The following is a 17,230-nucleotide window of genomic DNA, read 5'->3' on the forward strand; positions in this document are numbered from 1 at the left end:
GTAAATATATAAATATATATAATATATAAACACACACGCATAAAATTATGAAACCTATACTTGTGTTCTATCATGACATGCATGCCCATGAGTTCAAGTGTATCCATACACAAACAATATGCACACAGACAGGCAAACATCAAACAATGCAAGTAACCAGAAGCCCAAAAAGTTAAATTGACTGAAACAAAAGAATTTCATCTCTTTGTTAAGGACTCACATCAATTTTATACATATGCGTGAATATCTACTACATATGTGGAAAATCGGTGTGTGCTTGTTTGTGGTGTTGTTAGCTAACTCCTCCTACATCATTTTATTGATTTTGATGAAACCACGTGACATACTTAGATTGTTAAAAAATCGATAATACGGCCCCTGGAAGGGACCTTTATATCTACCTCATATAGCTATTTTTTTTAAACTCCCAAGGGAAATAACCTATAGCATCTGCACAATATTTTTTTTAAATACTCGAGGGAAATAATCCATTTCATTGTTTATGTTTGATTACTTTGAATATTGAATTTTTGTGTGTCCAATTTCTATTTTTTGCAGACAATATCACTTTATTTGACACATGAGTAGAACTCATGTCTGGAAACCTTGTGACATACTTAGTTTTTTGAAAAAAATCGATAATAGGGCTCATCCAATGGATCCTTCTATCTACTACATATTACTAATATTTTATTTAAACAACCCAAGGGAAATAACCCATACCACCAGCAGTTTTTAGCGAAAAGATCAATATTTGATTCTCACGATCATCCAACCTAATTCTGCATTTCACTACACACAGTTTTGAACTGCTAAACAATATTATTGCACTTCCTTAATTTGAATCTTAAACATTAAGGATTTCATTCATACATTTCTATACATACATACTTTTTTGAATGCCCATTACTCCGATAATTCTGCATTTTTACAGTTACACTTTTTCCATGACAGTAGGTAAACTTTTTATTCCACAACGTATTTGTAGTGGCTTCATGCAGGCATAGCGTGGATTCGATCCACGATTGCCAAATTTCACTTAACACTTCAACAGCGCTTTTCTCGTGGTAAAACAATAGTCTTTCTGTGAAAGACAGCAGTTATACATTTCCCAGATGCCTTCGCTAAGCAGAATAATGTCTTTGCCACTTGACCCTTCTAACCTCTTCTACTGGCTGGAATGGAGATAACCAACCGCCAAAGAAATCCTTTGTTCTCAATATGTCCATCCTTCTGGCTGCTTTTTGATAGTTATAAAAACAAGAACTCCGTAAGCTAAAGGCAGTTACTGAGAGCAACCAGCAGTGAGTGTAAACGTCATTATTGCACTTTCTTCAAACACTTCATTCATATATTTATATAAACTCTCTCACCAACTTCCGACAATCGTTGTCACCAACCTCCAAAAACCACTCTCACCAACCTCCACCAATCTCTTCCTCCTCCAGCTGAAGGTTGTTTGTACTTTTTTGTGACAGAAAATACACTTTTTGTGGCAGTTATAATGAAATTGCTTTCTTATATCAGAGTAATAAGGCATTTCAATAGAACATCTTTACCCCCGGGAATTACTGGGTACACCAGCTAGTATTTGCATATGTACATACGTACATATATACACGTGTTCATACATACATACTTACATACTTATAAGCATACATTAAAAGCAATCACACACACAATTGTGAACCAGAGTACAAGTATATCAGTACAAAGAAAAAAACTAGTCATATGCATGCACTAACTCACATATTCACAAGTCCAGGGAACAGAATTAATCGAAGCAAATGTCTTGAATTTTACAAAAGAACTTAAATCACATACACAAACAGTTTTGGATTCTGGTCAGATACTGAATTGGATCAGGTTGGCATAATCTTTCAGTTCTTTATTAAGGCGTTCATCTAATCTTTCACTCTGTGACACAGTAAGCCAATTCTTCCAAGTGGCAACTTTACCTGGGTGAAATAAAGAAACAGTTTCTATTAGACGTTCAGTAAAATAATGAAGGAAACAAATGAAAGAGAAAGTATGTACATAGAGGCATGCTTTTTAAGGTTGCCTCTACAGATTTTCTACAAAGGTTATAGCAAACACTGATTTGTTACAATGTTTTGTATCTGAATACGTCTAATATAAATGTCATAATAAATCAATGCTGCCAATAATTTCAATATAAAATCTGTAGTGATAACCTTAAAAAGTGATTTAATAGCACTACTAACACAGTAGGACACAGTATTAACTTATAAAGCATTTAATATATATTGTAGTATATCATGGGTGCATAATGAAAAATGGTTCCCTACAAGTAATTAATGCATGCACACACACACACACACACACACACACACACACACACACACACACACACACACACACACACACACACACACACACACACACACATACATCCGCACAATCAATTCATGTAATGGTGATGGAATGAATATTCACAGAAAATGTTTGCCAAATGTGAATATAACAGACTTGATATAGTGGTTAGAGTCAGCAAAGAAAGTTATGTAGAGTTACAGAGGTCCGCTGCAGATACAAACATTTGTTTCAAAATTAGCAATGTACCAGCTTCAATATTTAATTCTCAGATGAAGAGAGATTGGTAAAAAAGCCAAATTTGCTATCTTCAATTCAGTTTTCATTCCTATCATCATCTTTGGTCAGAAGTGTTGTGTAATAAACAAAAATTACAATGACAAATATAAGTGGCCAAAATGAGATTTCTCCCAAGGATTTCTGGAATACCATTACGTGACAGGGTGAGATCAGGAAGATCAGGGTGTCTCTTCAGGTCAAGCTATTACTTCTGTGAATTGATACTATAGACATGCTGTTAGAATGTTACAGGAAAAGACTGAAAAACTGGATTCTTCAAGCCAAGCAAACTGGCAGGAGACGTAGGATTAAACCAAGAAAAAGATGTTTGGGTAATAGTCTCAGTTAGTCATGCTTGAGAATTCAGCCAGAAAATGTAATGACAGTTGCTTCTGATACGGTCCTATGCAGGAGGCACCTGACGAATCTACTGCCATGACCATCCCAGGAATAGTGGGTAGGAAGATGGATGGATGGGTCTTTTATCTTTTACTTGTTTCAGTCATTAAACTATGGCCATGCTGGGGCACCACCTTAAAGGGCTTTAGTCAGATGAATCGACCCCAGGACTTTTTTTTTCAAGTCTAGTACTTATTCTATCAGTTTCTTTTGACAAACTGCTAATGTACAGGGATGTAAACACACCAATACTAGTTGTCAAGTATTGGTGGGGGACAAACACAGACACAAAGACACACACAGATATATACATGTACATATATATATATATATATATATGGCAGGCTTCTTTAAGTTTCCGTCTACCAAATCCAGTCACAAGGCTTTTGTTGGTCCGAGGTGATAGTAGAAGACACTACATTAAGGTTTGGATGTAGCTTTAAACAAAAGAATATTACATGAAATTATGATGGTAGGTTTGTATTTAAATATGAGTCTTTTAAAAAAGCAGTCTATTTATACTAGAAACCAGTAACAAATTGGTGGGATTATATAAAAGGAAAAGAAATTAAATGATTCTAATGCATGCTGAATAGAATTTGAACCCAGGATATAACTAATAACATGAACAAAACTAAAAAGAAAAAAAACCGTTAACATACCAGTACGGTAAAATGAAATATTTGGCTTCCATAAAACTGTAGGAAGTGGTCCGATATTTTCAGATTTCTTCTCAGCTTTCATCTTCTTAAATGTGCACAAGTCAGCAATGTCTTTGCACAGGTCTGGTTCCACTTCAACTTGAAGGAATCTAGCGATTTTAGACACAACATTTTCAAGGTCCTAAAATATAAAGAAAATATGAACTCAAATATTTTGTGCCATTTCCATTAACCTCGTTACCTCCCTTTATGTCCAGTCTACTGTGCTTGATAAAACAGTCCCAAATGATATACTGCTATCTATTTTGTCACAGATTTTATTATAGGCATTTTTGAGATGGTAGTCTAGGAGCTCCCAGAGATTAAGTGAAATGTTATTTTACTCGCTGTATTTTATGGCATCAAGATCATTCTGTACTGCTTGATTTTGAAATTTTGTGAAACAATAAACATTAAAACATGATACAAATGTTGAGTGATTAAGTCTCGTGTAGTAACAATCCTCTCATTAAAAGTTTGCTACATAATCATTGCATTCCATTGAAAAAGATTAAACACTAAATTGTCTAATTCTTTTAAAAATTTTGTTTGTTACTAACTGTCTTGATCCATATCAAACTGGTGATTGCTAACATGGTGGAATTCATAGTTATTCAAGAAATGAACTGCTCTAACAGTGGACTGTACCATGCATAAATTAATTATGCTATTATAAAAGAAAATGAACGCTTTTGCATGACAGAATGGAAATGGTCGAAAGGGCTCTTAACACATGCCTTGGCAACTTTCACCAATGGCTCTCAGCTCAAAATAACAGGGGGATGTTCTCACCTCTCAGGACCTCAACACTTTGACAACATCTCAGTACTCAGTTCTCTCTTTTACAACCCGATATAATGAAAACAGCAATAGTAGACCATAAACCATTTTTACGTAAGCTTTTCTAATCACAAGTCAATGACAACTTCACCAACAATCACAATCTACGCATTGCTTTGACAGTTTTTCTGTACCTTAGGACCCAACAACTTTATAAACCATAAGTTATATGCAGCTTCAGCAGCTATTGTGAGATACACATCATTTCAACAAATATCATGTCTTTAAAGCTAATCTATATACTGGCTTATGAAACTAGTTATGCTATAACACGGTGAGTTACCCAGCTGTAGCAAGGCACTTCCTTTTCCAGGAACAGCCATAATTATCATCAGCATAGACACATTTATATTACGGTCTCTGGGAAAATGTTTAGTGAACTTGTACTTAAAACATATGATCTTACAGTCACTATCAGTAGGATTTGATCTCAGACCATGATAAGATTGACAGTTGCACTTTTTATATATAAGTACTTGTGCTCCTTCCCTCTTTCAGTCTTGCAGTGGTTAAAGTTTACAGTCACTAGTTCATTTTTTACAGTAGGTACATGTCTTTCTGAATTCATATATTGGATGAGAACATGTGGTACATGCTTGCTTTTCATTTTCCATCAAAGTGTTAACAGCATTGAGAATAAAACAGCCTGCACATGCCTCCTAGAAAAGTAAATTGCAATGGTTTTTGATTAAAGAAATTTACACAAGGTACATTCCAGAAGATTTTAGGCATTTTCAGTGGAGGCATTTATTAACTTCAAAGAAGTACAAAACTTTAATCTCCTTCAAAGGAGTATCCTCTGACATCAGTGCACTTGTTGTAGTGCTCCAGCCACTTTGTGAAGGCCCCATGGAAATCCTCAAAACCAAACATGTCCAGGACCCTTACTACAGCCTCCTTCATCTTCTCCTTCAGTTTGGAGAGCAACCAAAATTCACAGGGAGCAAGGTCTCGATTGTGGGGAAGGTGAGGGACAGTTTTGATGCCCATCTCTATCAAGTAGTTGGTTACCAGAATGGAATTGTGAACTGGTATAAATGTTCTGGCATTTTATGATGAAATTTCTTTCTGAACTTCCTCAAAACCCCCAGAAAGTACTCTTTGTTGACCATCTGACTAGAGGTTACCCAGTTTATGTAGATTATGTCCTTTACTATCAAAAAAGGGAATAGCAGGCAACGCTATTTGAAAACCATTGGATTAATAACTCCGTCCAGTCATTAATGTGTTGACATCTTCATTAGTGACTTCCTCCGCTAAAGTGGTGACACTGAGTAAAAAGATCTACAGCCGTTGCTTCAACAGCCATTGCCTGCTATATGATTTACAACGTTCAACTTCATGATTGCCTCTACATCATCAGCTCTATCACATGTGGAAAGCTATGAATTTTTTCAGCAGGCAAGTTCTCCCACACCAGTGACCAACTCGTTAAAGTGGTGACTCCAGACAGAAAAAAGGACACACCTGTTGGTTGTGAGAAAGTTTCTACGCCATCTTTTGGCGGGAAAGGTTCCCTCTGAAACAGAAAGGGTGCAAAGATGTTTTACGAGAAGAAATGCATAGCCCAAGTCGACTCCGCCTCAAAACTGCCTGATGTGTGGAACTTCTCTGTGGAATATTTTTTTGACCAACCATTTGATAGCTGTTACAACCATATTTCTCCACATGAAATTTTCTCCTAATGGCAATGTCAAACTGTGTTCATGTGTTCGATAGCTGCTAAACAACTGTGTCTGTGAACCTTTTCTGTTGCAAACTCCATATTTCATTGTGTGGCATATTTTCCCTTGCTCAGGTACAACTTTACATTTTCTTTTATCCTTGTCCTTGTCTCCTGACATTTTTTCTTGTTGGCGGACGTTATCCTGTTTGCTCATGACCACGCATGGAATTTTCTGGTTTTTGGTCACATCCAGCTCATCTTTTCCTTCTTCTAGACTTGTATTACATTTTTTCCCACCGAACATGAGTCACGTCACTCTACCCCACTATCATGGCTGTCCTAAGATGTGGTTTGCTCAGCTGGAATCATACTTTGTATCCAATAACATTCAGTCGGTTCATCATATTGAGTGAGATTCCTTCACCATCAGTGCTCACCATCAGAGACCTAATCACAGACATGCCACCAGATGCTTCCTACAGCAGTATAAAAGCAGAAGGCCCTTTGCAGGAATTCTAAATCCTCCAGGAGTCGCTTTCACTCACTCTTGGAGGACGGACATTTGGAGGATAGAAACCCAACAAAATTTTTCCGAAGAGTTCACGAGTTGACCAACGGCTCAACAGAAAAAAATTCATCATGAAAGAGCTTGGACTTATTCGACCATCCATGAGTCCATGGGCATCTCCTTTACACATGGCTAAAAAAAAAGGTACTGCAGACTTTTGACCGGTTGGTGATTTCAGACACCTCAATGCCATCACTACCCCTGACAAATATCCCTTACCACTTCTTCAGGACTTTTCATCAGCTTTACATGGATGCACCATTTTCTCCCAGATTGACTTGGTATGTGCATACCACCAAATACCAGTGAACCCAGCAGACATCCTGAAAACAGCCATGACTACTCCACTTGGCTCATTCGAGTTCTTATCCATGCCATTGGGACTGCGCAATGCCGCCAGCACTTTCCAGCTGTTTATTTATAAAGTTGTTCATGGGATGGATTTCATTTTTGCTTATGTGGACAATCTCCTCATAGCCAGCGACACAGTTGAACATCATCATCAACACCTATCTCAGTTGTTCCAGCATCTCCAGTCATACAATGCCAAGGTCAACCCTGCAAAGTGTGTGTTTGGTACTATTTCGTTGGAGTTCCTGGAACATCTTATAGACACTGAAGGCATTCAGCCTCTGCTGGCAAAGGTGGAAGTGATTCAGCAACTTTCACCCTGCACCTCATTGAAACAGTTACGTCATTTCTTAGGGTTAATCAACTTCTATCGTTGCTTCATTCTTCACTGTGCAGACAAATTGTTTCCCTTGACTCAGCTTTTGAAGGACAAGAAAAAGAAAGATTCTCCTATTTCTCTTCCTTCCAATGCTTTGCAGTCTTTTGAATCCATCAAATCTCATCTTTCTCCTTAACCGTTGATGCCTCAAATGTTGGTATTGGCACTTTATTGCAACAGACAATCAACCACCAGACTCAACCACTAGCGTTTTTCTCATGCCAACTGAAACCAGCTGAACAAAGGTATAGCACTTTCAATAGAGAGCTGTTAGCTGTTTCTCATGCTGTGAGACACTTCTACCACCTCATTGAAGGTCGGGAATTCATGATATTCATGGACCGTAAACTGCTCGTGTTTGCTCTACAATCCAAGTCAGAGAATTACTCACCGAGGGCATACAGACACTTGGACTTCATTTCTCAGTTCACCAGTGATATATGCCATATTGCTGGATCTGCCAATATACCTGCTGATGCTTTGTCTAGGCTTCCTCTGCAGTCCGTTTCGTCTCCTGCTCTGATTGATCTGGTCACCATTGCTTCAGTCCAGCCTTCCTTGGATTCATTCAACATTTCTTCTGCTCAGTTTTCTTGCTGCAAGTTTGAGTACCTGCCACTGTTGTCTGCTGAGGGGAACATCCTCTGCGATGTTTCCATTGGTTCACCCAGACTGCTCTTTCCTGATCATCGCTGCACCATCCTTGACGCTCTGCATTCATTGTCACATCCAGGCATTGCTGCGACGGTGAAGCTTATCACAGCCCGATTCTTCTGGCCTGATGTGCATCATACAATCACCACTTGGGCACATTCTTGTTTGCAGTGTCAGCGCTCCAGGGTGTTCATGCTCCGTTGGGACAGCTCAGTCTGCCAGACACTCACTTCTGACACACCCATATTGATCTGGTTGGTCCTTGGCCCATCAGTTCCAGTTTCACATACATTTTGACTTGTACTGATCGGTTCTCCTGATAGCCAGAGGCCATACCCCTAGTAGATATTACTGCCGAGTCTGTGGTTCAGGCTCTCATCTCAGGTTGGATTGCTTGCTTTGGCATCCCCTCCAGGATCACCACTGACTCTGGACGCCAATTCGAAGCCTCCCTTTTCTGTGAACTGCCACAGCTACTGGGTATACAACACATTCATATGACTAGTTACCACCCAGCCTTGAATGGAGTGGTGGAAAGATTGCATAGGCAGTTAAAGGCTGCACTTCAAGCAACTCAAATCCACAATGAAGGACCGAATTTCTTCCTATCATTCTCCTAGGTTGCCGGTCCTCTGTTAAAGCAGATTTGGGCTACTCCTCAGCTGAACTCCTGTATGGTACCACTTTGGCACTTCCTGGTCAAATGTTTGCACCAGTTGACTCACTGCATCCAGATCCTGCATTATACATCACCAGGCACCTCGTGACCAGTCTATTTCTTATGCTGTTCCAGCAGATATCTCTTCATGGACACATGTTTTTTTGTAGAATGATTCCGTGAAAGGACCCCTTACACTGCCCTACTCAGTCCCTTTCTGTGTGCTTTCACACACACCAAAACTTTTCACCGTGGACATTGACAGTCGGAAAGAGGCTGTATCTATTGACAGAGTAAAGAAGGCTTTCTCTGAAAGTCTTATTCCACTACCTGACACGCCTGACACGCCTGACACACCTGTCGCACTCACGCAACCAACAACAACTTCACATCAACCTCAAACGTCTTTACAAGCTTCCAAACAACATTCGCGAACACCACATTCCGCTCCACCTTCTGTCACACGAAATGGTAGAACTGTAACTTGGTCACATAAACTGTCCAAAACTATTTAATCACCTTTTCGCATTAACATAAACTCTGCCTGTTGATACACCACCTGTTTTGAACAAACTGTACAATTTAACAAACTGTTTTGCTGCATCTTTTCTTTGCACATATTACTACATGTATTTCGCATGTTATATGCGTTTGTTTTTACATGTTTCTATTCTTTTATTCGCATAATCTTGTATTTGCATGCATTGTTTACATTTTGCCATCTTCCATGATTTAGCACTTTACCATGCTCCTTGTGTCTCTGCTCCCCCTTGTGTAATACAAGCAATCACTTCTTTCATTGCCTACAGTTTCACTTTTTGCCTGCTCAAGCTTTTCATTCCTTTCAGTCTGGGGGTGGGGTTTAATGTAGACAACACTATTTGAAACAGGTTCATAGCCAACAAAATATTCGTTGGGAATCAACTACAGTTATTTCCCCTGTCAAATGTTCTAGAACATTCCAAGCAAACATTGGTTAGTTCCCCTTTGCTAGCATACAAGGCGTAACTGCTAAACCACACACAGGAGAAGCAATATCGCCTACTTAAGAGTGAATTCCAATTGAATTTCTCTCTTTTTCTCTAAGATGCAACGAGGTCAACATTGGAGAGAGAGCCAGGCACACAATTTCGATATTCTTTCCTACCAGTAACTCGCTATGGTATTCTACACCTAGTGCCTGTCTGAAAGTAATTTTTGTACTTTGAATTCCTCCTATTTTTTGCTGTCATCATGGAACATGGTGAGAAGTTCAGAACCTTTTACTTCAATCCCAGATAAAACATTATTGAACATTGTGTACTCACAGTATGAATTTGTCTGTTATGCATCTGAATAAAACCTTGGATACAAAGTTGTTAATGCATGGACACAAGTGTCGTTGTTACTGCACCAGAGGCATTTCACAGCCATTGGATTAATGACTTAGTCCAATCATTAAAGTGTTGATATCTTCATTTGTGACTTCCTTCACTAAAGAATCATCATGAGCTTCTCATCAGACATGCTTTGACCTGTGCCAGTGAAACTCAGGTGCTCACCTCATACAATTTAATCTATAAACAGTATGGAGTATTCCTAAGTTTCTGTAGCGTTTTTACCTAGTTTAACACAAAACTTTAATCCATAGCAAGCTTCCAAATTGTTTCCTTGTTCCGACTGCATTCTGCAAACTAGTCAAGGGTGTGTTTAAAGTGCTATAACAGCCGTATCCTTCAATCTGGAATAACAAAAGTTGGCATCTCAGCTTATAAGATGCATAATAATGATATTCTAAAACTGCAATAATCTAGGATAGTTATAACTGCCTCTCCTAAAAAAAAGGTCTCAAAACTTCTGGAATTAACCTTGTACCAGGTGAGGAAATCATTCAGACTTGTAGAATAGAATTTTTTGAATGTCATGTACACAGTCATATTCTTATCATAAAAGTAAACTTTATCAAGCTTATCTATAATAAATTTCAGTTCTGTGCCTGTACCAATATCAGTGGTTGTTAGGTCAAATAAACATTCACAAATGTTAAGAGGTAATGATAAGAACCAAGCAGCCCTATGTTTTGTTTCTGACAAATCAGTGTAAATTAATCAAATCTCTAAATCTTGCTTCAAATTTGTACATGATTCTACATTAAACAAACTTGGTGGTTGTTTACCAAAATTTGCCACTGAATCCAAGTATACCATTTCAAGCAGTTTTAGAAGTAATATTTCTCATCATACTAGGATCAATCACAGTTGCTGCCACTGTGAAAAAACTTCTAAACTCCTCACATTACAAATGCACAGGGTATACTAGGTGCTTTTGACATGGCACCAGCACCAGTACTTATGACATGGCACCAGCACCCACATCAATGCTTTTCACATGGCACCTTGGTTTTAGGATCTCAATTCTGTTGTGATGGTCTTGCTGAAAACAGCAATGCACCCAATATCTCTGTCCTCTGTCATCCCCTCCATAAAGCTCAACATTTTGAGATTGGCCTTCAATACTTGGTTCCATGTTTTCCTGGGTCTTCCTCTTTCACAAATTCCTTCCACTTTAAATGATTAGCACTTCTTTATGCAACTGTCCTCATCCATCAACATCACATGGCCGAACTAGCACAGTCTCCTCCTCTCTTGCACATAATTCCTCTTATACCTCTCTCTTGTATATAATTCCACTTGAGCCCAACTTCTCTCTCAATACACCAGTGCTGTTGGACATGCATGCTGACATCGCACATCAAGCAGAACATACCAACTTCGTTCCTCTTCAGCCTTTGCATGTCATCTGCACTCAGGGCCCATGTGTGTGAGTGTGTGTGTGTGCATGTTTGAGGATGGGTGTGTGCATGTGTGTGTGTGTGTGTGTGTGTATGTGTTTGTGTACATACGTGAATATCTGTTTTGCATGCCCTCATTAATTTCATCAAAGCGAAAAGTAGTGGCATTGTTCACATTCTCCAAGTTCATTGGACCTGTAACAATCAGTGAAATAAAAAAAAAATCCTTTATTTCAAAACACAAATAATGGTTGACGGTAAAAAGATCAGAAGATCTTTTAGCCTCAATGGGTCTCATGTAACTCGATGCAAGCATGAAAGAAGATGTAAAAACAATGATGATGATAATAATATACCCTCCTCCTCCTTCTCATCGTCGTCATCATCATAAGGACCAACAGTGTTATCGTCATCATTATCATTTTATTCTGCTTTTCCATGCTGGCAAGTGTTGGATAGCATTTCGGAGACACTAATTTACAATCTGGTGCCCTTTCTGTTGCCAACCATTTTAATCATGTTTTGCATGTTGGGACAAGTTGGACCTATTCTAAAACTAGGATACCTCCCCTTCATGTGTGTGTGTGAGAGAGAGAGAGAGAGATTTTTAGGAGGAAATGCTTGAGCCATGCAAGCCTGGTCAGCCATCAGAGAACTCCCAGGAATCAATCTTTTCTAAGCTGGGCTGCAGCTATTGTTCATAACAGACCATGTGCAACCTGTGGAAAGGTTTGCTGTTCCTTCTGCCAGCCTGCACAACTATGCATTATGCAATAAAATGTGCAAATCTTTGGCAGGGCTCAAGAGTCATATAAAGACCTCACTTTGCATTATCGATTTTTTCTAGCAATGGCTTTGCTCATATACAAGAAAGCAACCACTATGTATGTGTGTGTGTGTGTGTGTGTGTGTGTGTAGTGCAGTTGTGTGGCCTAATGGTTAGGTGTTGCATTCACAATCACAAGATTATGGTTTCAATTCCCATCCCATAAATTACATTCCTGTAACTTGGCAGTTCAGCAAAAGAGACCAATAGAATAAGTACTAGGCTTACAAAGAATAAGTCCTGGCCACATTCAAATAACTGAAGCAAATAAACGAATAAAAGAATATCATCTATGCAGATTGTTCATGGACAATGAGAAACTACCATCACCGTCACATCTAAGGATCTATCTACAGATATATATATATATATATATATATATATATGTACATTCTCCCACAATGCAGCATTCACTTCAAAAAGTACATTATGCCTGAACACAGACATTATCCACACACATACATAACATGCGTAAACATAACTTTCGCCCACAAGCATACACTATACACATGCACACTATATGATCACAGACACACACATACACATGTGCACACATCAACTTAATGAGCTCACATCAACTGCTAGACACAAGCGATTACATATGCATGTATGCGCATGCACACATACGTTAGCCTCACACATATACACACATCCATACATACACAAATACACAAAACGCCCATCATTCCACAATGCACAATTTAGGTTACTTGTACACATACACACAGGCCCATGAGTTTGCACACACATGATAACCCCACACATATGTACATACACACATACATACCAGTACATGAAATGCATATCACTCCACATAATGTACACACTGGATTACTTATACACATACACACAGGTCCACATAATTTTCAGCTCGCTCACACATACATACTTACACACTCACCCTCATTCACACATACACACACACACACACACACACACACACACACACACACACACACACACACACACACACACCATTCTCACATACATACATTCACATGCTTGCGCACCTTACTTCATCAGGGCCACCATTATTATTATTATTATTATTATTATTATTATTATTATTATTATTATTATTATCATCATCTCCCTTTCATTCAGCCTCTCACTTCCAGCCATTTCACTATGTTGAACATCTCTACTAATTTTTTTTCTCTCTCTGTTTTTTTTTTTCCTCTTAATCCTTTCTGTTGAAGAGCGTAGGCTTGAAACATCAAAGACTTTTCCATTCTTCCAGAGCATTAAACTAATATTACACCTGCTGGTTGTTCCTACACCTGTCTTCGTCTTTAGTTTTCTGTAAATTTGAACAACATATATATGTATGTATTCGAAATTTAAATTGTGAAACTTTACATTTCTTCTTACCTGAGAAGCTTCTTCATAAGAGATGATTAATGCATTAGGTTTGTCTTGAATAGCCTTTAACCATGATAAATGATATTTCAAATAGTCACCATAAAATACTGAAATGAGACAAAAAAAAAGACGATTTCAAATCAACATGAATGCTGAAGAATATTGTTATATATTTTTTGTTGCATTTTGATTTTTTCTTTGTTGTTTGCAGTGGGGTTTAATGTCTTTTTGTGTAATCAGAATTCAATTTCCTAGCAAAACCATCAAAAACAGTAAAGAAAATAGAAAACATCTAGCTTTATTAAATCTGTACATTGTTGTCAGCCATGACTGAGCTGATTTTATGATAAAAACTGCTCCAACCATGCCCATCTTGTCTTTTCTGGAGTGTGTCTAGAACTATGTTATCCAATATTTGTATCCTTCCTTTTATTTTTAAAAACAATATGTTGTGATCTAAGCCTCGATTTAGCTTCTATTTCTAGCAGACTAAGGAAGTAATTATAATGAAGTCACCCCATTTATCATTGGTTGTTATCTAGTACCAGATCAGCAGTCATGGTCAAGCAGACCTCTAATCAAAGGTATTCCAGCTATAACCATCCTATCATTTTACAAATACAATGTATTCAGGACAACATTATCCAATCTATCCTTCATTTTTTTAAAAAGAGAAAATGTAATTTGTGTGAGATTTGGTTGCTATTTTGAACAGGTCAAGTGATCACATACAGTTTCCCTTGTTATTTTACATATAGTAATTATATTTCTGAGTCAATGATTATCTGTTATCTTTTATTTGTTTCCATCATTGGACTGCAGCAATTCTGGTCTACCACTTTCAAGGTTTAAAGTCAAACAAATTGACTCTAGTTTCTATGTGTTTTGGGTTTTTTTTTTTTAAGTCTGGTAGTTATTCTATCAGTTTCTTCTGCCAAATATATGGATTCAGAGAATTGTGTCACTATCACAAAAACTCCTCTGAATGACTCGGCTAACAGTCCACATAGTAATCCAGTACAGAGAGGTGCAATGTAGAGTGTCCATGCAGCTGAAATCCAGAAGATCTGATCAATGAAATTATAAAAAGTCAGGAAGTATGAGATGTGAACATTGATGGTCTCTTTTGAAAAAAAAAAACAAGAAAGGATGCTGGTCTTTGAAAAAAAATGAGAAAGTTCACTGGTCTTTAAGAAAACATGAAGAAAGGATGAAAGGAATATGAAAAGAGAAAAAAGAAAAAGAAAATTAAGAGTTGTGTCTCTTTGGCCTGTTCATATCTTAATAAGTTTGGTGTAAATTAATTCAACGGGGAAATTAATGCAAATAAATTCAATGCAAATACAGAAAGCTGGCTATCAGATCACCAGAACATCATGGTTACACCAACACTTCAACTTTGATGTCCTGGTGATCTGATGGGCCAGCTTTCTGTATTTGCTTTGATTTGTGAAGATACATATTAATGCAAACATATAAGCATAATTTCTTCCACACTGAAATTATTACAACACAAAGAAGGCTACAAAATGGGTATAACCCTAAGGATGACAAATGGTTGAATAACTATATTCACCTCTCATACCTCCTAACTTTTTATGGTTTATATATATATATATATATATATATATATACACACTGTTCCATGATAAAAAGATCAACAAAAAAAGTGCCCCATCTGGTGAAAGATGAATATTATTAATTTAAAGGACACAATACAAGTCTTTAAGTGCAACTAATAGTTTCATATGTTGAGAAATGTGTCAAATATATTAATCAGGCTCAAACCACATATAACAAACTAAAAAAAATTGAATAAGAGAAGAAACACAAAAAAAGCTAAGAAGGTAGCATACTGAAAACCTGGAAGGTCAAAATGAGAGGAAAACGAAAACATAACAAAAATGTAGAAAGTAAAAAGTTTTTAAAAATTAATCGAGTTATCTCCCTTAGACCTTAAATTATAAAGTTGGAAAGATATCAACAAGTTTATTAGGAATAGACAGAATTTTCTATTTCTTCCAAATATATTTATACATATGCTTGCAACCACTGAAAATGTCTGACATAGAGTTCAGTAGAGAGTTATGGATCTTAGATCTGAACAGCAGCTGAGCTCTTTCAGCTAAACAAAGCCTACATTTATTTGATCCATTAACAAGATAAAGATTTCTCAATTATTTTCTACTTAATCACGTGTGGTGTTAGCTAGCCTTGCTTTTCTCTTTATGGCAGAAGGAGGTTATGTGATTGGTATAGCAATTTTAAAATTTTCCTTTACATAATACAATATAGGTCTTCTTATTGGTTGTAATATCATTTAGAGCTGCAGTAACTTCTACCTCATATATGACAGATTTAATCATACATCGTTGGTCAAGTGGACAGGATCTTGGGGCATGACAGTTACAATTGGATTCAGGCTTTTGGTATTGGGGCAGCAGCTATATGATAATTTCACAGAACGCCTGTTAAATATTTTCCTGTATCTGTGAGTTCCTGTATCTGTGTTTATATGTGAGTTTCTCATCAGGCTTATGGAAATGCTTATATGAGGAGTTCAGGTCTAGAGAAACACATAAATAATCAACTATAGACAAATTAGTCACTTCTGTAATTTTAAAGCCTAATTAGCTGAAGGTAGAAATAAGTTGTTTTCTAAATCTATCAAGGGTGTGACCATCACACCCATGGGAAATACGCACACCATCATCTCAATATAGGCCAACATCATGAGATGGGTACTTAGATCTTAATGTGTTCAATATAAACAAACCCACGAGATCACAGATGTCAGCACAATCGTATGACCCCATAGATACATCAAATAGTTCATCATTATGCAAACTTTTAACCCATGCTAATCTTTAACCAAACAGTAGTGTTTTCTTCGCATACTTGATAAAATTTAGGTCTATAGTCTATAAAGTCAATATTGACAAATGATATAGCAAACACAATGGCTTTATCAAGCTAGGAGAGAGGCTTTTATTACTTTAAAAGACCATACTATAGACTTTTATCCTTCTATATCTCTAGATATAGAGTGATAAAAGTCTATAGTATCAAACTGGGTGAATTTAGCCATATCTTTATTACTAATGTTCTTATGTGTATTTCTTCTATCTTAATGAATAAAAATTCTTCTGATAGAATAAATGGGTTAATAGAAACCAATGTTAGCAAAGAACACAAAATAACTGTGGTTTAGTTCCTGTTTTTAAGGCAGGAACTCCTTGAAATTTTGGGTATTTGAGTATATTTAAGAATTTAAGGAATGGAGAAAACGCATGTTATAATTGCATACTTTATTCCTACATATGTTTCAAAGGATTACAACCTGTGTGATCCATAGGGATCTTTGATATTAAAATTGTAACCTTCTCATCATATATATATATGTATATATATATGTATATATATGTATGTATGTATATGTATGT

General features: G+C 37.1%; 1 protein-coding gene across 1 annotated transcript in view; it reads right to left on the reverse strand.

Moving 5' to 3' along the window:
* Positions 1–6: 6 nt before the first annotated feature.
* Positions 7–17,230, reverse strand: part of LOC106876360 (sulfotransferase 6B1) — a 31,533-nt gene continuing 14,309 nt past the window's right edge. Inside the window, exons 3-5 of the mRNA XM_014924863.2 lie at positions 13,797–13,894; positions 3,675–3,855; positions 7–1,958 (exon numbers count right to left, since the gene is read on the reverse strand). Of these exons, the coding sequence (XP_014780349.1) occupies positions 1,846–1,958; positions 3,675–3,855; positions 13,797–13,894 (392 nt within the window). The 3' untranslated portion in view covers positions 7–1,845. The remainder of the gene's footprint in view (positions 1,959–3,674; positions 3,856–13,796; positions 13,895–17,230) is intronic.

This window comes from Octopus bimaculoides, chromosome 24 (assembly GCF_001194135.2).
Source record: "Octopus bimaculoides isolate UCB-OBI-ISO-001 chromosome 24, ASM119413v2, whole genome shotgun sequence".
NCBI classification, from domain to species: domain Eukaryota; kingdom Metazoa; phylum Mollusca; class Cephalopoda; order Octopoda; family Octopodidae; genus Octopus; species Octopus bimaculoides.